At 43.6% G+C, this 19,951-nt stretch overlaps 2 protein-coding genes across 2 annotated transcripts; one reads left to right on the top strand and one right to left on the bottom strand.

Moving 5' to 3' along the window:
* Positions 1-6,697: 6,697 nt before the first annotated feature.
* Positions 6,698-11,298, bottom strand: ALG2 (ALG2 alpha-1,3/1,6-mannosyltransferase). The gene is made up of 2 exons (XM_084898615.1): positions 10,844-11,298; positions 6,698-8,166 (listed from the first exon to the last, which is right to left on the bottom strand). Exons 1-2 carry the CDS (start codon positions 11,282-11,284, stop codon positions 7,264-7,266), a joined length of 1,344 nt encoding a protein of 447 aa, XP_084754741.1. The 5' UTR covers positions 11,285-11,298; the 3' UTR covers positions 6,698-7,263.
* SEC61B (SEC61 translocon subunit beta) lies at positions 11,299-18,423 on the top strand. The gene is made up of 4 exons (XM_084898616.1): positions 11,299-11,645; positions 12,054-12,151; positions 15,998-16,099; positions 18,144-18,423. Exons 1-4 carry the CDS (start codon positions 11,643-11,645, stop codon positions 18,229-18,231), a joined length of 291 nt encoding a protein of 96 aa, XP_084754742.1. The 5' UTR covers positions 11,299-11,642; the 3' UTR covers positions 18,232-18,423.
* The last annotated feature ends 1,528 nt before the right edge of the window (positions 18,424-19,951 follow it).

Here is a 19,951-nt window from a genome sequence, read left to right as displayed (position 1 = left end):
TCGCTCCCCTGTGAATTCCCACTCCAACAGGGAGAAACCTGGCTTCCTCTCTCTGCCATGGGTTTATGGTTAGTTGTCCAACCCCAGGCCCCAGGCCCCAGGTTGAGTGGTTTCAGAATTGCTCATCCTTGCCTCACGGGGAACAACTTGTCAACTCGAATGACGTGCTTGTGGGCCACTCCTTGCCTTTAGTTTCACACACTAGTTTCCGCAGTTGCTTAGGGCAGCACCTTTTCCTCCCGCCCCTTTCGGTGAGGTTGTTTCATAGATTTGCAAAAATTCTTTTCTTCCCCCCGTGAGGGGGCTCTCAGCCCATATGGAGTCAGTCTTTGGGACCCCTTCTTTCTCCGGATCGCCCTTCCTCTTTTCTACCCTCTGCCCTCTTCCTGATACCCCGGTTTCATCCTGCTCCCCTTCCCCTGGCGGAGGCCGAGAATACGTGTTTGCTCTCTAGCCTGCGGGAGCGAAGCTGACCCCTGACAATCAGGGGTGATGCTCCACAGACCCCTGGGGGATGAGGTCCAGGTCCCCAGGTCCTGCAGGGGAGAGAAACTCCGAAACAAGAGAGGCGTTCTTGCCGAAACCGGTTTGGCTCAGTGGATAGAGTATCAGCCTGAGGACTGAAAGGTCCCAGGTTCGATTCCCGTCAAGGGCATGTACCTTGGTTGCGGGCACATCCCCAGTAGGGCATGTGCAAGAGGCAGCTGGTTGATGACTCTCTCTCATCGATGTTTCTAATTATCTATCTCTCTCCCTTCCTCTCTGTAAAAAATCAATAAAATATATTGAGAGAGAGAGAGAGAGAGAGAGAGAGAGAGAGAGAGAGAGAGAGAGGTTCTCTTTCTAGTGCTTATGGCCTCAGCATTGCTTTAGTATATTATCATGCTGACTTAGCCTCCACCGCCAGACTAGAGGGCAAAAAGGAAGAAAGGGGGTGAACAGGGTCAGAGAATGCTGGGGGGGACTCAGTCATGCCAGGGTTCTACGGGATATCTAGATTTCCTCAAATCAAATCATTCATGGAAACAAAATGTCATTCTCCTTTAAGCATTACGTTCTTCAAATTGCTCTACTATGCTTATTATTATTTTTTTTAATCATCAGAGTATTGGAATACTTTGAACAATCCCTTGCTCCTCCCCGAAAGTGATCTAAATGACATTCTTATGTTAATAATAACCCTTGTGGCTCTGGGGTAGGAAGGGGTCTGGAAGTTTGAAGTGACATCCCTCATCAGTTCCTCCGTCCCTGGGGATGAGGCAGGAGCCTGACAGCTGGTCACTTCTCCCCTCTGATAAGCACCTTTCTTATTCTAATGACACCTTTTCCTGAAGTAACTTTCCAGTCCCCCCCTCACCTCACCCTTAGGTCCCTGTGTGAAAGGAGCCCATTCAGACAGCTTGTGAACAATGACGCTCAGCGATGGTTTAATCGGGGAAGGGAAACCTGTAGAGGGTCTTATCCGGGTGAGCGTCTCAGGCAATCCAAGATTATCTCCCTGTCACCTCGTGACCCATCTCCTTCACGCCACCCTTTAATTTTGGTAGCAATTACGGGTGTATATGGATAATGCCCATTAGCATATTCATGGTCATCTCATCATATTTATTGTCCGCTCAACTCATTAATCTTCATCTACTTTGTGTGCTTGACAGCTCAATCTATTTTGCAATCTCTGAGAAAGCGGCCATCCCTCCCCCGAAGCCTTTGTTTTCCTGTAAATAAACTGTGTTGGGGACCAGAGGACAATGGTGCCTCTCGTGGTGATTGACATCAGCCAGGGCTACTAATCAGGAAGGGACTTCATTGCCAGCTGAGGCGAGTGCATCATGGGGCCATTGTTCTAAGGCTGCCAGGGCAAGAACACACACCGCCAGTCACCTTCGCAAGATGGGCTGATTGTTCTTCAAGATTAGACCGAGTTGCCTTATTATCCGTCCCAGACAGCGAGCCATCTCACCCAAACAGACAACGTTTTCAGAAACTGCCCGTACACAGGCAGGATCTGAATTGCTAATGTATAATCTGCCTGGCACAGATGTGCAATGAATATTTGGATGTTGTTTGGCCCATCAGTCCAGGAGGCTGCATTGATGAGGTGATGAGTATTCAGTGATGGGTCTTGGACCTTGGCCAACAGCAGAGTTTTGAGCACTTGCGCTGATGATAATCAGATTAACACTCCCCCCCCTCCCCCCCCCAAACACACACACACACACACACACACACGTGCCTTTGCTGCAATTCAGGGGCAAATTCTGCTACAGGAACTGTAGGGTGGAAGAGTTTCTTTCCTTTTTGATGCAATGATGCCTTATGTTTTTCAGACTTGGCAAAGGTAGAAAAGGTGCCTTGATTGTGCCCTTGCGTGCCAGCTCCTAGGGCTGTGTGTGAGTCATGTGTGGCACTGACTCCTTGGGTTTGAATTTGCCATTTTCTAGCTTATTTTTTATTAAGCTCTTGGTGCCTCAGTTTTCTCGTGTGTTAAAATGGGTTGAAAAATTCTATCAACCATACAGAGCTGTGGTGGGGATCCAACAAGTTGCTATAAGCCCCAGCCAATGTTAATTATCGCCATGTCATGGGTCATTTGCTCTCTTTCAATATTACTCTGGCCACATAGGTTGGATGTCCTGGGAATAACATTCAGGCCTCTCCATTACCTCTGGATGTCACATGGCCTGCACTATGCTACAGGTCTGTTTCTGGTTGTAAGGAACATTTCCTGTCCTTATGGGACCATGAAGCTTTTTCCCTGAAGCATCTTTCACAGCCTACTTTTCCAAGAACATACGACAGGACAAGCTGCCCTAGCAGGTGATACACAAGATTTACAAAGCTTTGAAAGAAAAAACATGGGATTCAAGAATTTTATATACAATTATGGCATGTAAAGGCAACAGGGATTAATTATGCAAATGTATATGTTCTCTCTGAAAAAAAAAATGTTACTGGGAAAATGTTTCTCTGTTTATTAGACAACTCCCATCCCCAAGAATTAGTCAACATTAAAACATGGGTGAAATGTCATTATTCAAATGTGAACAAAAAGAAAGGTCTGGGAATATTAATATCAGGCAATGTGGAATTATACAAGTCAAAGAGTATTAAGCTGGTAACTATTTCATTTCTTTATCCCGTCAAATGCACAAGGTAGATCCTAAATAGTTACAGCGGATTTATTGTGGAAGGGGAAGCAGTGAGTGAAAGGTATGTGGAAAGGGGTGGCTTGTCTGCCAGGGCCCCTGGGGTGTAGGTTTTTAAGAGACCTCTACTTTGAATCCTGGAGAGGATACCTACTTTATCTGCCTAAGTCACCTTCTTCTGGGAACTGCTTCCTCTTCCTTCCTCTGTGCACCTGGGCTCATTTCTCCCAGCGACAGGAACGCTGGGGCCATGTGATCCTGGTTGATGGGAGTTGACCTGAGTCAGGGAACCACACTACCTTGCCCCTTGGCTTGCTTCATTCATTTAAGAGAAGACATCAGAATCTTCACTTTTGTCTTTTCAAACTCTGGAAAAGCAGAGTAAGATGGAGGTCTTGTTGCTATGGGTTGCCATGTTCCCCGGCAAGAGGAAGAAACTCATCTACAATGAAGTTTTATATAAAAACATGCGGCTCTGGTGGCTTTTGGATTTCTGGTAGCACTGGAACCTCAAGCCCAGCCTTTGCCCTGCTCTTCCTTGGCACCTTTTCCTTGAATGGCATCATCTATTCCTATAGCTTCCTAAGAGTTTTCTTTTTCTGCCTTTTTCTCTCTTACGGTTAAAAACTGTATTAGTCAGAAACCCAGCTCTAGCTTGCAACCAAGAGCCCGGACTAATAGTCACTTGTTAAAATTTTTAAATAATGGTGCATACATCCTGACATATGATACCATATTCCTCTATTAAATTTATTAAGTCAGGTTTCCTGGTTCCACATGCAAAGGAGTTTGGCTGGAAGCAAGCTGTCAACATGGTACTTTGGTTTGAAAATGACATAATCGGTTAGTGACTTTTTTAAATTGCTTTTTTTTCCTTCCTGTATTGCTAGGCAATTTTGTCATATGTCACATGACTACTTTCTTTTTTTTTCTATTGTTTTTAAAATGTTAAATATTTGCTTTTACAATAGAATATAAAGTCAATTATTTTTTGTCTAGGCTGCTTGTAGTAGCAAAAAGTTGGAGTAATCTAAATATATAATGAAAGATTAATTAGGGCAAATTATGCATCCCAAGTTGGGCAATAGTTGGAAACACAAATGTCCAAAGCTATGTTGTAAAAATGTACGTGACCAATAGGATTACTTTATACTTTTTTTCAGGTTCATTTTTTTTCTTCTAAGAAAACCAACTACTAGAAATAAAAAAATACAGGCAAACAAAAGAAAAATTTAATCTATACCGATGATCACACTCATGTTTTAAGACTTAAAAGACTTTTTTTCAAATTTATTTTTATTGATTTCAGAGAGGAAGGGAGAGGGAGTGATAGAGACATCAATGATGAGAGAGAATCATTGATTGGCTGCCTCCTGCCCATCCACTACTAGGGATCGAACCTGTAACCCATGCATGTGCCCTTGACAGGAATGGAACCTGGGACCCTTCAGTCCGCAGGTTGACACTCTATCCACAGAGCCAAATCGGCCAGAGCAAGACTTAAAAGACCTTTTATAAACAATGTTACCACTTGGGTATACATTCTTATAAACTTTTATAATTATATAGCCATCTATACTTTGACATTTGTTCATTTAAAAAACTTTTTATTTCCTATAAAAATGGGACTACATCACATGTGCTTTTTGAAAAGCCTGAACGTATGAGGTATAATTTACATATAATATGCACTCATTTTAAGCATCATTTCATGAGTTCTGACAAATTTTACAGCATGATAACCACTATAATAATAAAGATATGAAACATGTCCATCATCAAAAAAAAAAAAATTCCTTTGTGTTCTTTCCTAGTCAATCTCAGGCAATGATCTGCTTTCTGTTGCTATAGATTAGGTATTTTTTCCTCTAAAGTTTCATATTAATGGGATCATACAATATGAACTCTTTTGTGTCTGGTTTCTGTCACTCAGTACTTTTGAGATTCATCCATGTCACTGTGCTTGTCAGTAGTTAATTCTTTCATTGCAGTGTTCCATTGTATGAATATACCACACTATGTTTATGCCACCATTATTTCTTGAAAAGATTCTCTTTTCCCTATTGAATTACCTCAGTACCTTTGGCAATAATCAATTGACTACTTATGTGCAGATCTATTTTAGGACTCTTCCGTTGGCTGGGTCTCTTTGTTTATCTTTACTTCAGTCCCACTGTCTTGAGAGGTCGGAAAACTCCTGATACTGAGTTAAGCATTGAGGGGGAAATACACCTTACTGAGGTTGTTTGTATCATTACTGTGACTTTCCCTTGCTGGGGTGGCAACAGACGGGGGCAGTTCATCCAGGCCTGTGGAAGGCTGCCTTCATCTCTCACAAGTTTCATACCGTCTCCATCATTCATATACTGATTCGGTGCCCCTCCTGCACTCTTCATTTGTCCTTTCTTCACAAACACCCTGTGGGGTGGGCTACCCAATTATACCCATTTAACAGATAAGGACATTTACACGTTAGGATTATCACTATCAGGACACCTTCTCAAAAACTGGAATTCTAGGCAAGTAACACAGAAAACCAAAGGCCAACATGAGCTCATCAACATAGCAGTCTGTTCTGTCTGATGACTTCTTGGGAGAGTGGCAGGCCACAGAGGTCACACTTGTGCCCCTATAAAACCTCGAGACACACACACACACACACACACACCTTTTCTAGACTCTATTTGTCTTAAAGGACATCTGGCCTAGGAAAGCGCTTCCTGCAAGATATTTTAGCATTTGCTAGTGGCCATATTTCTGGGTAACAAGGCCAGGTGACCCTTACTGAGGGCCCCACCCAATCCCCAGTCCTCTTGTTAAGGACAGAGAGCTAGAGCATGACTGTATTTTCTGGCTTGGATTCTTTCAAATACACAAGATCTTTTGAGTTAAGCTTGAATTTCTGCTTCATGCAAGTAAATGATGCTGGTAACTCTACTAGGACTTTGAAAGACCCCATGTCTGCTAAAGGGAGGGCAGGCAATATGGCCTCATGCAGTGATTCTCAAAGGACTGGGATAAAGCAGAGGGTGCGGGCACTATATCTTTTAGGGCCAGAGGATTAATTTGAAGACCGAAGAGCATCTTGTCCCTTCACTTTGATATGACTCAGAATACTGTATTAATTTTTAATTTCATAAACTATTAAAGGACCTTTATGGTATTAAAGGGGTGCAGTGAGAGATTCTGGCATGTGCAGTCCTGGATGGATCAGGTACCCATGGGCTGAATCCTGGCTCACTCACTTTTCAGTTGTGTGCTCTTGGGCAAGATCACTTCCACTCTGGGAGGTGGGTGGAGGGTCAAGGTAAGCTCCATAGCAGCAGCACGAGGCAAGCCTTGAAGGGTAAAAAGCATGTGTGCCTTATACTTAGGAGCATCTTACCTAATACGACACGAATATTAACAGAGCTGATGAATCAGTTGGCATTAAGAAATAAACCCTAAGCACTACATGCGTGACAACAATCCTTTTTCAACATCCAGTTTACTCTTAGTTTCTGACTTCAGGCTTGGCTGTAGTATCTACATATGGACCACAGGAGCCAAAATTTAATATTGTACTGTCTTCCTATGATAAATATATTTTATTGACTTGTCTCAGTGTGCAAGAATATGTTTTGTACAAAACATACAGAGCATCCTTGCTATGGAACCCGGCAAAGTTATGACTAACCAACATTTCCCAAGAGGACAGGGAACAGGTGCACTGATTCTGGGGACCAGAGTGACCCTGTTCTCAATATGTTATGAAGACAAATTCTTCAGCTTTGACGATGATACACAAACTGTCAAAAACAATTAAGGCACAATATGACTCAAAGTTTATACTTAGAGCAGCAATAATCTAGAGAAAGTATAATTAACACATGGAATTGTATCACATTTTAATTAACACTGTTAAAGACAGAATTATTATGGCATAAGAGATATTGTTTTATGAAACAGTCAGGAAGGTGTGATGTATAGGAAGGTGGCTCAGATTAAAAAATCTAATGTGTCAAAAAAACAACAACTCTTCGGTATTAGATTCTAGGTTTCTTTTATGGTTCCAAAACTGGATCTACATTCTATCACATATTAACGAACGTAGCAAAAAGACCGTTAGTATGTCTGATTATACCAGCAGTTTGGTGACATATTGGTAAAGCTGTTCTGTAAATGCTTCCGAGGAAAACTTTTCCTTCACCCTGGCTCTGCCAGCCAGCCCCATGGCGACCTTTAAGGAAGGTTCCTGGATGAACTTCTCCATGGCTTCTGAGAAGTGCACGGGGTCAGGCTCACACAGAAAGCCCGTGACGCCGTGGACAATGGACTCCAAGGGCCCACCGGAATGAACAGCGACGACGGGGCACTGCATGTACATGGCCTCCACGGGGACGATGCCGAAGTGCTCATTGCTCGGGGTGTAAATCACGCAGGTGCAGCCGTGCAGGAGTGAGATTTTCTGTTTGTCCGAGAAAGACCGCAGGAAGGTCACAGACTGGTCGAGGTCAAACTGCTGGGCCATTTTCTTGAGCTCCTGATAGTGTTCCACATTCTCCGCGACTCTCTCGTCGTAACCACCCGCCATGATCAGATGGACCTTGTCCCAGTCTTGGGATGTCAGTCTCCCACGCAGCTCTACGAGGGCTTCCAGCGCCAGGGTCAGGTTTTTCTTCCTTTCATATCTGTTGATGGAGAGGAACAGGAATTTTTTCCCCTTGGGGACTAGATCGTCAAGCTTTTCAGGGACCGCTGAGTCGAAGCTGGTAACATTCAGAGACGGGTAGAGGACAGCGGGGTCCATGTGAGACAGGGACTTAAACGTTTTCTTAAATATGGCAGCTGTGAACTGACTGTTGACAAGGATGCAGTCAGCCATACCTGTGGTGTATTCTTCTACCCAGTCAATCGGAGCCCTGTACAGACGTTTAAGAAAAGAATCCCTCTTGGTGAGAAGCAGATCTGGGAAGTGACAATAAAACAAGATCTTCTTACGCCGTCTGGCCAGCTTGAACACTGGGATACAGGCAGACACCTAGTTAAAGCACAGATCAAAATCAGGTAAAGTAACCGGTCAAATAAACTTCAAGAAGATCAAAAGAACAGACACGTTGCTGCCTACTACCTGTGTTTCCCCGAAAATAAGACATCCTCCGAAAATAAGACCTAGTGCCTGGAAAGATAAGACATCCCCTGAAAATAAGACCTAGCGCAACTTTGGGAGAAAAAATTAATATAAGACACTGTCTTATTTTCGGGGAAACAGGGTAGTCTGTGGGCTCCTCGTGGGCAATGTCTCATTCTGCTTTGTGTTCCTACAGACTCTCACCCAGTCCAACGCCTGCTGTATTAAAGGCTGGCAGACATTTTCTGGATGTGTGCTAAATATGTAAAGCTGCAAGTTGAGTGTTTTCTCTAGAATAAGCAATCCCATGAAGATGAAAATGTAATAACCACATGAAAGATTTTTAATGGGTTAAATAAATTTTAGTATATTTTATCTAAAATATCACCATTGAAAATGTAATCAATACTATAAAAATTAATGGGATACTTTATACTTTTTTTCCACATTAAATCTTTAAAGTCACGTGTGTATTTTACCCTGACAGCACATCCCAGTTCAGACTAGCCACTTTTAGGTGCTCAATAGCCACCTGTGGCTAGTGGCTACCATACCGGACAGCGGCTCTAGCATATTTCGCCTTCTAAGAAACTGAATGAACTATAGTAGTTCAAGTGCAGTCTCTGGAATCAAGATTGCCAGGGCTTGAATCTCACTTCCACTAGCTAGAGTGTGACCATGATCAAGTAATCTACTTCTCTCTGGGCCTCAGTTTCCTCTTCTGTAGCATATGGCAATTATAGTTACCAAAAAGCCCCCCATTTTTTAAATAATTATTAAATGCAATGGTATATGTAAAAAGCTTGGGAATTTGGCTTGTAATATGTGCTCAATAAATATTAACCATAATCATTACTGAACATGAACTACAGGCTGTCACTATCAGACTTTCCTGTTGGATAATCTTACAAATCACGTAATCTCCAGCTCACTTAACTCCTGAAGGTGAGCTTTCCAAAGCTACTTAGTTAGAAAGTAGCAGATGAATGGAACTTGAATCCGGGTCTCTTACTTCCAAGCTCAGTTTTTCCTGTCTGCTGCAGTCTCAGCTGCCTCGTGCTTATTAACTAGTTAGACCTGCAGGGTGTTTGGGAAATGTCCACATTTCTCAAAAAGAAGTATCTCCCACCCAAGAAAGGATGGTCAAAAGTGACACAAGAGTTATAAAGAAACACAAACACTAATGTGATGCTATTTCCCCTATCAGTGTGGCAAAGATTAAAATGGTTGATAAGATCCAACATGCACCAGACATGAAGCAAAATGCTCTGCCCTTCATGTGGGAGAGTGAAGTGACACAGTCTCTTTGGAAGGCAAATTTGACAATAGCTATTGACATTTAAAATGAACAACTCTTAGACCTACTCATTTTATTTCTGGGAAGTTACTCAAAGGATATACTTGCAGAAGTACAAAAAGAAGGTACAAGGATGTTCATTACAAAACTGTTCTACTCAGAAAAAAAATCCCACAATGTTAGTGCCCTTTAATAGAAGAATAAATTACCTGTACATCAAAAAAAAAAAAAAAGAGATTTTCTAGCCACCATGAAGAATTAAGTGCATCTCTAATACTGACATATAAGGATGTTCCAAATAGATTTTTGTGGCAAAAAAAATAAAAATAAATAATAAATCAAGTTGTCTAATAGTAGGTATGTCATAATCCTAATTATTACAAACTAGAAGCCTGATGCACAAAATTCATTCAAGAGTAGGCCTTCCTTCCACTGCTGCCGGCACCAGCTTCCCAAGCAGCCAGGCTTTGCCTGGAAGGTCTTTCGGCCTAATTAGCATATTACGATTTTATTATTATAGATAAGATTTATCTGTGAACAGACACACATATGGTGGTGTAGCCACAGACAATTTCTTTAAGGACATAGCAGAAACTGTTGAACAGTGGCTATTTTTAGGGCTAGGAACTGGAATGGAACTTTATATTATACTCTTATATACTACTTGATGTTTTAGTCATAAATTGTTAGTTTTTAAAATAAGTATTTGGGGGGTGGGGTGGAAGACAAGGAGTTTAGAATAGACTCCAGATCCACGTGGGCATTCTTTACCAAGTGAAAGAATCTGTACTTTTTTTTTACAAAGACTAACGGAGAGCCACGTTCAAGTTCTAATGGGGACGTGACATGTGTGGCTTGGTGCTTTAGAACGACCCGGCCGCAAAGGCTGTACAGTGTGATGCGCATAGCCTAGGAATAGTGTCAACAGAAATGATGCAGAGAGGGGGAGACACACGAGTTCCTCAAACGTAAAACGTGACTGAAGGCTGACTTCTAACGCTTGTGTTTCTGAGAGCGAGCCCCCAGGCCCCTGTGCTTCAATCACCGCTGTGCCAGTGAGAAATGCAGATGTCGGGCTCCTGGATGAAACTTCTCAGGGCGGGGCCCTGTAATGTGTAACGTAAGTTTGTCCACATTCAAGTTCGAGAACTACAGCCACTCCCAGCTCTGATCTCTCCAGATCTTTCCCCTGGTTCCTGGATCCCAGTGTTTCCGAACTGCAGACCCGGCGGAGAGGTCCGGAGGGGCGCCAAGGGGCGTGGGGAGGGCCCGGCGGCGGGGTCACCTCACCTGGTCGCACACGACCACGTCGAACTCCTCGTCGCCGAGGAACAGCACGTAGAGCGCCAGGAAGACCATGCGCACGTAGGCGCAGAGCGCGGCGCCGCGGCCGCCCCAGCCCAGGCTGCGCGGCAGCCAGTCCCCGGCGCAGCGCACCGGCAGCTCGCGGCTCTCGGCGAAGCAGTGGCCCGGGTCGTAGTGCGCGGTCCAGATCGTCACGCTGCACCCGCGCGCCTGCAGGGCCAGCGCCGCGTCCAGCACCAGGCGCTCGGCGCCGCCCACGCCCAGGTCTGGGTGCAGAAACAGCACGGAAGGGCCGGGAGCCAACTCATCCCGGTCCCGCTTCTCTGCCATGGCCGGGGTGCCCCGCACCCTTAGGCACCGGCGCGCCGGCTCCTTCCTAGGAAACCCGGGGACCACCGCGGGGCTGGCCCCGCCCCCCCGGCGCATACGTAGGTTAGGCCACATCAGCGCAAGTCTGTGTAGGTAGCTAGTAACCGCCGGTGAAAATGTCCCTTCTGGCCATGGCTGTATCCGCCCATGGGTACCGAATTGGACTCTAGGAAGGATGCTGTGATCTCAAGGAAGAAGACGGAAGATCTGTACATCCCACCGGCAGCGGACCACGTCGCCGGTAGCAAAATTTGTACAGGCAGATAGAAGGACAGCCCTGGCGTCCTTGGAGTCCGAGGCCCTGCCAGCAGGTCTGGGGGCGGAACTGAGCCAGTTTCTCCAGCCGCTGGTTGTGTGAGGGCTCCGCCGCTTCCTAGCCATCTGCTTCGGTCCCCTGCCACCTCCAGTTTCCAGAATGGTATGGTGACCCCAGGCTGGGATGATCCCTCCTTAGTCTCTACCTCGCCCAGGCGCTCCAACTTGGACCTTGTGCCTTGCCCTGCCTTCCGCGGCTCCCCTGCTTTGCCCACTCTCCAGTGCGGGTGCGGGTCGTGGCTGTCAGGGCCTAGGGTCCTCAAACTTTTTAAAGTGGGGGCCAGATCACGGTCCCTCAGAGAGCTGGAGGGCCGGACTATATCAACTACTAATCCCTACTGTAACACCTTGGCAGCGCTCACTGCCCAAAAAACCTGGCGGGCAGGATCAGACTCCCCTGGGGGCTGCATGTGGCCCGCGGGCCGTAGTTTGAAGACCCCTGCGCCGGCCCCAGGGCTTGGGGGCCTGCGGGCGGCGCTCACCCGTCTGTCATTCTTGTCTCCCTCCGCAGCCTGGCCCGACCCCCAGTGGCACCAACGTGGGCTCCTCAGGACGCTCCCCCAGCAAAGCGGTGGCCGCCCGGGCGGCGGGGAGCACGGTCCGGCAGAGGTAAGGGTCCCGGTGACCCCCTTGGTTGTGGGGCTGGGAGAAGGGGGACCCAAGAATCCGCCGGTCCCGAGAAGGTCACCCAGAATGTTAAGATTCACGAAGGCAAAGGGAGCCTCAGGTGACGTGGCCGTGGGAGTCATGGCCTTTAGGTCTTTTGTGTCTAGGGAGGGAGATGACGTTTTATTCTCATGGCACAGTTAAATAGGGGCAGAGGCAACTTTGAAAAAATGGTATCATTGAACTGGCGTCGCTGGACCTGAGCTTTGCACTCACACTTCTATCGATTTAACAAGATTTGTCCAACTCATTGTCCTCGATCACCCCTGTTCCCACCCCAGGTGCATTGCTTAACTTACTGGTGCATATGGCACTGCTCTGTATGCTGTCACCCAGAGCCAGAGCTTCAGCGTCATCTTGGATTTTTTCCTATGCTCTGTCGCCATCCAGTCATTTGTCAGACTTTAACTTATACACAAAAATCTGCTGCTCATCACTTCTTTGCGTCTCTCTTTCTACTGCCCCGATTTAGCCGTCAACTTCTCATCTAGACTTTTGCATTTTATTTTACTTTTTGTATTTTTTTTTTTTTTTTATTGATTTCAGAGAGGAAGGAAGAGGGAGAGAAAGATAGAAACATCAGTGATGAGAGAGAATAATCAGTCGGCGTGGGAGCTGCAACCTGGGCATGTACCCTTGACCGGAATGGAACCTGGAAGGCTGATGCTCTATCCACTGAGCCAAACCAGCTAGGGCATAGACTTGGCATTTTCTACTCTTCTACTCTTCTACTCTCCAGGCCATTCCACTCCAATCCCTCCTGTGCTCTGGTTCTGTCACTCTTCAGCTTAGTTTTTCTGTTAAATTTTTTTGCTGAACTTTAAAAAAAGGGTGAGAGGGGCAGATAATAAGGTTCTTGGTGACACCCCCCCCCCCCCCCCCCCCCCCGGCCTATTAGCTTCCCATCTCCCTCGCTCCTGGGGTCCAGCAATAGTGAATTTATTACTATTTCCTGAACCTCCCTTCCTGTCCCCACACACAATTTCTAGTTATTCTCCTAAGACTAAGTTCAGAGGTTTTTGGAGGTCTTCTCTGACTCCAAAAGTAGCAGTAGCTATTACTCCTCCCTTTTGCTCCTAACGCATTTCGTTCACATAGTAGTAATAACATTTGTTTCTGTATTAAACTTTGAAAGAAACTGCTCAAGTCAATCTATTCTATGTGAGGCGTTGCACAATAAATGATGAATGAAGGAAGGAATCAAACAACCCTGTTATCTTCAGATATTTGAAGGAACTAATGGGGTTTTATCGAGAGAGACTAAAACCTTGAAGGGATACAAGAAAATGATTCATAAGGATGTGAAGAATGATGAGATTTTTCTTGTTGGCTACTGTAGGTAAATATAAAACTAATAATGTGAATTTAGCAGAGACAGATTTTAGCTCATTGAAAGTTCTGATGTAACTGACGTTTCTCTTGAAATTATCATGTTTTCTTTGGATTACAAAAATCCCTATTATTAACCCGTTAATCCGCACTGTTAACCGATTAATAATTAATCTGAATTTTAACCAGTTAATGGTTAATCTCCATTATTAAGCAGTTAGTAGTTAATCTACATTATTAACCGGTTAATAATCTCAATTTTTAACTGGTTAATAATTCGCATAACCAAAAAAAGGCAGATTTTGTAATCAATGAAAATATAATTTCAAGAGAAATATCAACAGTGCTTTATTCAAAGTAATATTCATCGCTAGCTATACATTTGCCCCATCTTTCAAGTAATTTATGGATACCGTCCCAATAGAACTTTTGTTTTGAGGCAAATTATTCAGAGACCCAACTTTCCACTTCTTTGTTCGTTTTGAAGTGCTGGTCAGAAAGTACGGGTGCCATCGATCAGAACAAGTGGTAATCTGAAGGAGCAATACAACAAAAATAGCATACATATCAAATCACATATATATCAACATAGTATAACTCCACCTATTGAAAAAAATCTGCATTATTAACCAGTATGCCTAGTAAAGAGATGGTAGGGATAAGGTTTTCATTTCTGTTTTCTCCCTATGGGGGAGATCGTAAACAAGCTTTCCTGAATTTAAAAAAATTTATAATCAGTAGCCCACAGATAACTAGAATGGGGTTTTAAGAGGGTGTGCTGGGATTTGGTTAATGATAAGGGGCAGTAATGGGGCAGGGCTTCCCCTCTCTTCCTTTCCTTATGTAGGATTTCTTATGAGTGGGCTGAAGAAGATCTCTTCTGACTTTTCATGCTTACTGCTTACTGCACTGTAGGACTCCAGCACGGGCGAGAGAGAAGTGGGGTGGAGAGAGAAGTGGGGTGGAGCGGTGCTGGGTGGGAGAGTGGTTGTTGGGCGGGCTTCCCCAGTGACTAGGAGAGGAGGGAAAGGGTCCCCCCCCCCACCCCCCCCATTTGTGGCAGTGCTTGTGGAGCTGTCCAGCTCCTTCTGTATGCGAGGGCTGCCTCCATCACACAGCTCATCTCACCTTGGTCTGCTTGTGAAGGACAAGTTCTAGTTGGTGTTTTCTGCATTTTTTTTCATAACCTACATCTCTGTCCAAGATTTATGGCATATCAAAATAGTGAAAAAAGACTACAAAATGAATTTTTGGTAAAATATATGTTTCATTTTGGGACCTGGCTTACACTGAGTGGCCAGATTATTATGATCTTTGAACGCATAATCTGGTCACTCAGTGTGTGTGTGTGTGTGTGTGTGTGTGTGTGTGTGTGTGTATCAGCAGCCCAGTGCATGAATTCGTGCATGGGTTGGGTCCAGCCAGCCTGGCCAGGGTGAGGGGGACATGGGTGGTTGGCTAGCCTGCCTGCTGATTGAGGGGACAATTTGCATATTAGCCTTTTATTATATAGTATATGCACTGAGTGGCCAGATTATTATGCGTTCAGAGATCATCATAATCTGGCCACTCAATGTATAATTAAAGCTTAATATTTTTGTTTCTTTTGTAGCAAATACAGTAATTTTAAAACATTTTAAAGTAATTTTAGTCAGATTCCAGTTGACCCTTGAACAACATGGATGTTAGGGACACTCTCCTTTCCCCTGCAGTAAAAAATCCATGTATAATTTCCACTCCCCCAAATATTTAACTACTAATAATAGCTTACTGTTGGTCGGAAGCTTTATCCTTATCCATAACATAAACAGTTGATTAACACTTATTTTGTATGTTAAGTTATATACTGAATTCTTACAATAAAGCAAGCTAGAAAAAAAATATTTTAAAAAAACCATAAAAAAGAGAAAATACATTTATGGTATTGGGGGGGGGGAAACCTCATGTAAGTGGACTCACACAGTACAGTTTAACCATGTTGCTCAAAGGTTGATTGTATGTAGATTCCAGACATTTTAGAGCAGAGGTTTATTACTTGGCTTCACAAAAATGCATGTGAAGAGAAACAAGCACATTGTCCAAATGAGGCGCCATATGTTTAGGCAAGAGGATGGGCTCGAGTCAGAACTGGGTCCTCAGCTCAGCTCGGCCACCTGCTGGCTGTGTGGTCTTAGGTAGGCACTTGGCTTCACCTTTTCTGAGCCTCATTTTCCTCTTATATGACAGAAATGGTAACTGCTTTCCAGCGTTAGTGTGTGCATTAGCATGTGGCAGGCACTCAGTTCATGGTGGTTATCATGACCCGGGGGCGAAACAAGAATTAGGGGTGTACTCGCCAAAGAAAACGGTTTTGTTTTTTTCTTCTTATTTTGGTTCTTTAACAGTGTAATGGTAGCATATGTTATAACGCCATTAAAAGGGTTCCCCCCAAAAAAGACTAACATTTTTTTCTCTTAACAGGAAAAATGCCAGCTGTGGAACAAGGAGCGCGGGCCGCACGACCTCAGCAGGCACCGGGGGGATGTGGCGGTTCTACACCGAGGATTCCCCTGGCCTCAAAGTGTAAGTCTCGGCAGCAGACCTGGTGTATCTGTCAGGTATCACAGAGCTGATTGGCAGCACTGTCTCTCCGCCACCAGCGGTGCTGGCTTGGATGAAATCTACAGTACACACAGCTTCGGTTGGGTTTGGTTTGTCCATATATCAACCAATTAGTTTAGGGCCTGGAATGATATTTTTTCGTAGATTGAGTGAAAGCAAGGAGAAAGCTTCATGTCGCTATGCCAAAATAAACAATGGGAACACAGAGAACTGGAGGAAAACTAGATGAAATTGTTCTTTTTTGGTTGTCTGACACTGAGAAAGAGGAGTAATCATTTGAAGATGAGTTGGGTGGTTTTTCAAAGCTTTTCTAGAACCATAAAGCTGATATTATTACAGCTATTAGACATTTCTACAGTAGGCTGTGTTAACGAAGGTTCTTTGGCCTTCTTGTCATTTATGGGTGGTGAGTAGACCTTGGGGTGAACATATCACTTGCCAAGTTCTTAAGGTCTGAGAGTGCTCATTAGTGATAGGAAATGAGCATCTGGGGGACCCCTGTTCCCATGCCTTGCTCACCTCACTTTCCAGGGGTCTGATACTGCGCGGCAGGCCTAATCCCCCAGGTTTCTGATCAGGGGGGCTCTAGGACACCACTGTTTGCAGTTGCTTCCTGACTGAACCAGTGGTTGAGGAATAGGAACACTGCAGGTTCAGAAGCTCAGGCTTAGAGAGGCAAAGTTAAGTTCTAGCAAGAGCCGGAACCAGGTAATCTGACTGTTCAATCCTGTGCTCCATATGTCTATCTGGTAGAAAAGAGACAAAATTAGATTTATTTGGATTAGTTTAACTTGACCAGTAGCTCGGCTTGGATCACAAATTTAAAGACTTGTATGGTAAGATGAGAATGTATTCAGGAAGTACTTCTTAGGGGGTCATATATGAGTTGTTTGTATTCAGACAACCTTGTGGTCTTTGTTAAAGGTAATTTTTCTGAGTATTTGAGAGAGAAATTTTGAAGCCCCTTGCTCTTTAGGGTATTCAGAGGACTCCTTTGAAACCCTTCTTAAGAAGGTGGTAAAAACTGTTCTCCTGTGGGTGAGACTGGCTCTTGCTGGCTCGGGGCTTTCTGCTATGGGGCAGCCAGGCTTGCTTGATGCTATTGCTTGAGTACTCCCAGGAATTGCTAGAAACTGTTCTTGAAGTGTCTCATCCCACCAGAAAGATGGTAAAAGGACACAATTGGGAATTCGTATTCACAAATCCACATCTTGGAGCAGTCAAGTGACATCTTAGAGTTTGTTGTTGGCTCTTGTAGAATTTTAGAATTAAAAAAAAAAATAATAATAGTAGCAATTCCGGTGAGCTTATTAAAAACTTGTATAATCCATTTATATTAATTTATTTAATACCTCAGTAACAGTATGAGAGAGCTACTGTAATTATCCATATTTTACTGATGAGGAAACTGAGGCCTGGAGAAGATAGGTAATGGGGCACGGTCACAACTCATCAAGGACAGAGTGGGTTTGCAAACTCTGGCACTTGGACTCTGAGAGCTCCACTCTCAGCTTTGTGCTCTTCTGGCTGATGATATGCTAACATTGCTTTAAAATCGGGGCTTTGATTGCGTGCAGCATGATAACGTTCTCTCCCCATGTGTTTTTACATTTGTGTATTCCTATCATTGTACAAATTTTGGAAGAACAAAATAGTGTAGCAAGGACATTGATATCTGTGCATTGCTTAAAAAATTTGGAGAAGTTTTTATTTTTATTATGGAAAATATCAAATACATGAAATTAGAGAGACTAGTATCTCTAAGACATCCAAACATTTTACTTGTATAATTTTAGTATGCTTTATTAGAAGAGAAGGATTCCTCCTATCTAAATAGCTACAATGACTCCACACCTCTACCCCTCTCCCTTCCACTCTCTAGAAATCAATGGAAAAAATATTCTCACTCCTTGGGTGAGGATTAAAAAAATTAAAAAGAAAATGAAATATGGTGATGTATTATTACTAAAAGTAAGTAAGCATGCCTTTTCTTTTTTCTTTTCAGTGGCCCTGTTCCAGTATTGGTTATGAGTCTTCTGTTCATCGCTTCTGTATTTATGCTGCACATTTGGGGCAAGTACACTCGTTCATAGATTTGGCTACATCCATCTGTCATCTGAAGAAGGAGAAAAAAAATCATCAATATATCTTGGACCAAAAGCATAGTGATTTTCTGTTCATGAGAAAGAAATTTTCTGTAAGCTTACTGTTTTACAGGGAACTTAACGAGAATTGATTTTAAGGATCATTTTTTTCTATGGCTAATAAACTTTGTAATTCATTTATACCAAGTCTGATTCTTTAATCTCTGCCTTTCAATTACAAGTAAATATGTAGAAAGCACATCTTTTGGAGCTTGCTTTCTTTGTGGGATTGACAGGTTCTTACGTGATCATGTAGTTCAAACCCAAGGTACTGTAATTGGCCTTGGCTTGTTTTCTTCTAGGTATTTTTGTCCTGGTGATTGTCATTTTGGGCGTTCCTTGGTTTTTAAGGAGTGTGCCTATGACTGCATCAGGCAGATCTGTATTCAAAGGCAGCTGGTACCCAAGGGAATAGCCATAGAAATCAGAAATGTTGCATAGGTTTTAGAGACAAAGAATTAAGAACTCTCTCCCTGTTTTATATTCTGTGAGTATGGATCAGGAGTTTCCTTCTATTTATCACTTGTGGCTAAACCTATTTTGAAGAATTCATTTGATAAGTTGGATTTTTCAAATAAAATTTTGTTTTCATTGTGAAAATTAAAGACTTCTCTTAATCAGAGTGAGGTATCAGCATTTCCAAACTGAGTTGATATAATTCCATACAAAAAAATTGAAGTTTCACTTAGCTTATGTTGCCATTCTGGGAATAAACATTCAGTTTCTGGTAGACCTTAGGAAATACCAAGAATAGCTTACAGGTGCATACTTCAGGAGTCTAGGATATAAGCCAGATTTTCTAAGGAGTAAGATATCCTGTGAAATCCTCTTAGTTGTCCAGCAGAATCACAACATGATAAAGAGGTGTATTAGTTAAACGATAATTTTAACAATGATTTTCTCACAAATGAAGCTTTTAAAAAAACTCCTAGAACAGTTAAGCTGTTTATAAGTGTTTTTCTTAAGTCCTAGCTATATAGTAAATTAATATAAGACACTTTTTTAAAAATATATTTTATTGATTTTGTACAGAGAGGAAGGGAGAGAGATAGAGAATTAGAAACATCGATGAGAGAGAGTCATCAATCAGCTGCCTCCTGCACACCCCCTACTGGGGATATGCTCGCAACCAAGGTACATGCCCTTGACTGGAATCGAACCTGGGACCTTTTAGTCCCCAAGCCGACGCTCTATCCATTGAGCCAAACCGGTTTCGGCAAGACACTGTCTTATTTTCGGGGAAACAGGGTAGTATCTATAATGGATTTTTTTTTCAGGTAACAGCTAAAAGTTATGATCTTAATTTGGAAAACAAATCTGTTCCTCTATCCCACATGTGTCAAACACAAGGCCCGCGGGCCAAATCCAGCCCGCCAGGCCTTGCAATGTGGCCCGCACCGCGCTGTCATCACTGCACTCCGCTGTCAGTTTATGACATTGTCAGTTTATGACTGTTCAGTAAACCATTCGGCCCGCGATTTAGGCTGGATTTTAGATTTTGGCCCCTTCTCTGATTGAGTTCGACACCCCTACTCTATCCAGAAGGGTCTGTTTTTCTCTGGGGGAGCTGCTGGAGCCAGCCACTTGGGGGAGCTGTTGTGTTGTCTGGGGTGCATTCTCTTCACTGCATAGTGCTTTCTCTTAGCCCTGTCTGCCTAGCTGTGGTCTC

This window comes from Pipistrellus hanaki (genome assembly GCF_964339955.1).
Source record: "Pipistrellus hanaki genome assembly, chromosome: 11".
Taxonomy (NCBI): domain Eukaryota; kingdom Metazoa; phylum Chordata; class Mammalia; order Chiroptera; family Vespertilionidae; genus Pipistrellus; species Pipistrellus hanaki.
Note: the sequence above shows the minus strand (reverse complement) of the source record. Positions and strands in the feature narration are given on the sequence as shown.

Excerpts from the sequence above, each read along its gene's own strand:
- ALG2 (XM_084898615.1), bottom strand. The coding sequence starts at position 11,284 with ATGCGCCGGGGGGGCGGGGCCAGCCCCGCGGTGGTCCCCGGGTTTCCT. Across the intron at positions 8,167-10,843 it reads ACGTGGTCGTGTGCGACCAG|GTGTCTGCCTGTATCCCAGT; the intron begins GTGAGGTGACCC and ends TGCTTTAACTAG.
- SEC61B (XM_084898616.1), top strand. Across the intron at positions 12,152-15,997 it reads GGGAGCACGGTCCGGCAGAG|GAAAAATGCCAGCTGTGGAA; the intron begins GTAAGGGTCCCG and ends TTCTCTTAACAG. Across the intron at positions 16,100-18,143 it reads GATTCCCCTGGCCTCAAAGT|TGGCCCTGTTCCAGTATTGG; the intron begins GTAAGTCTCGGC and ends TTTTCTTTTCAG.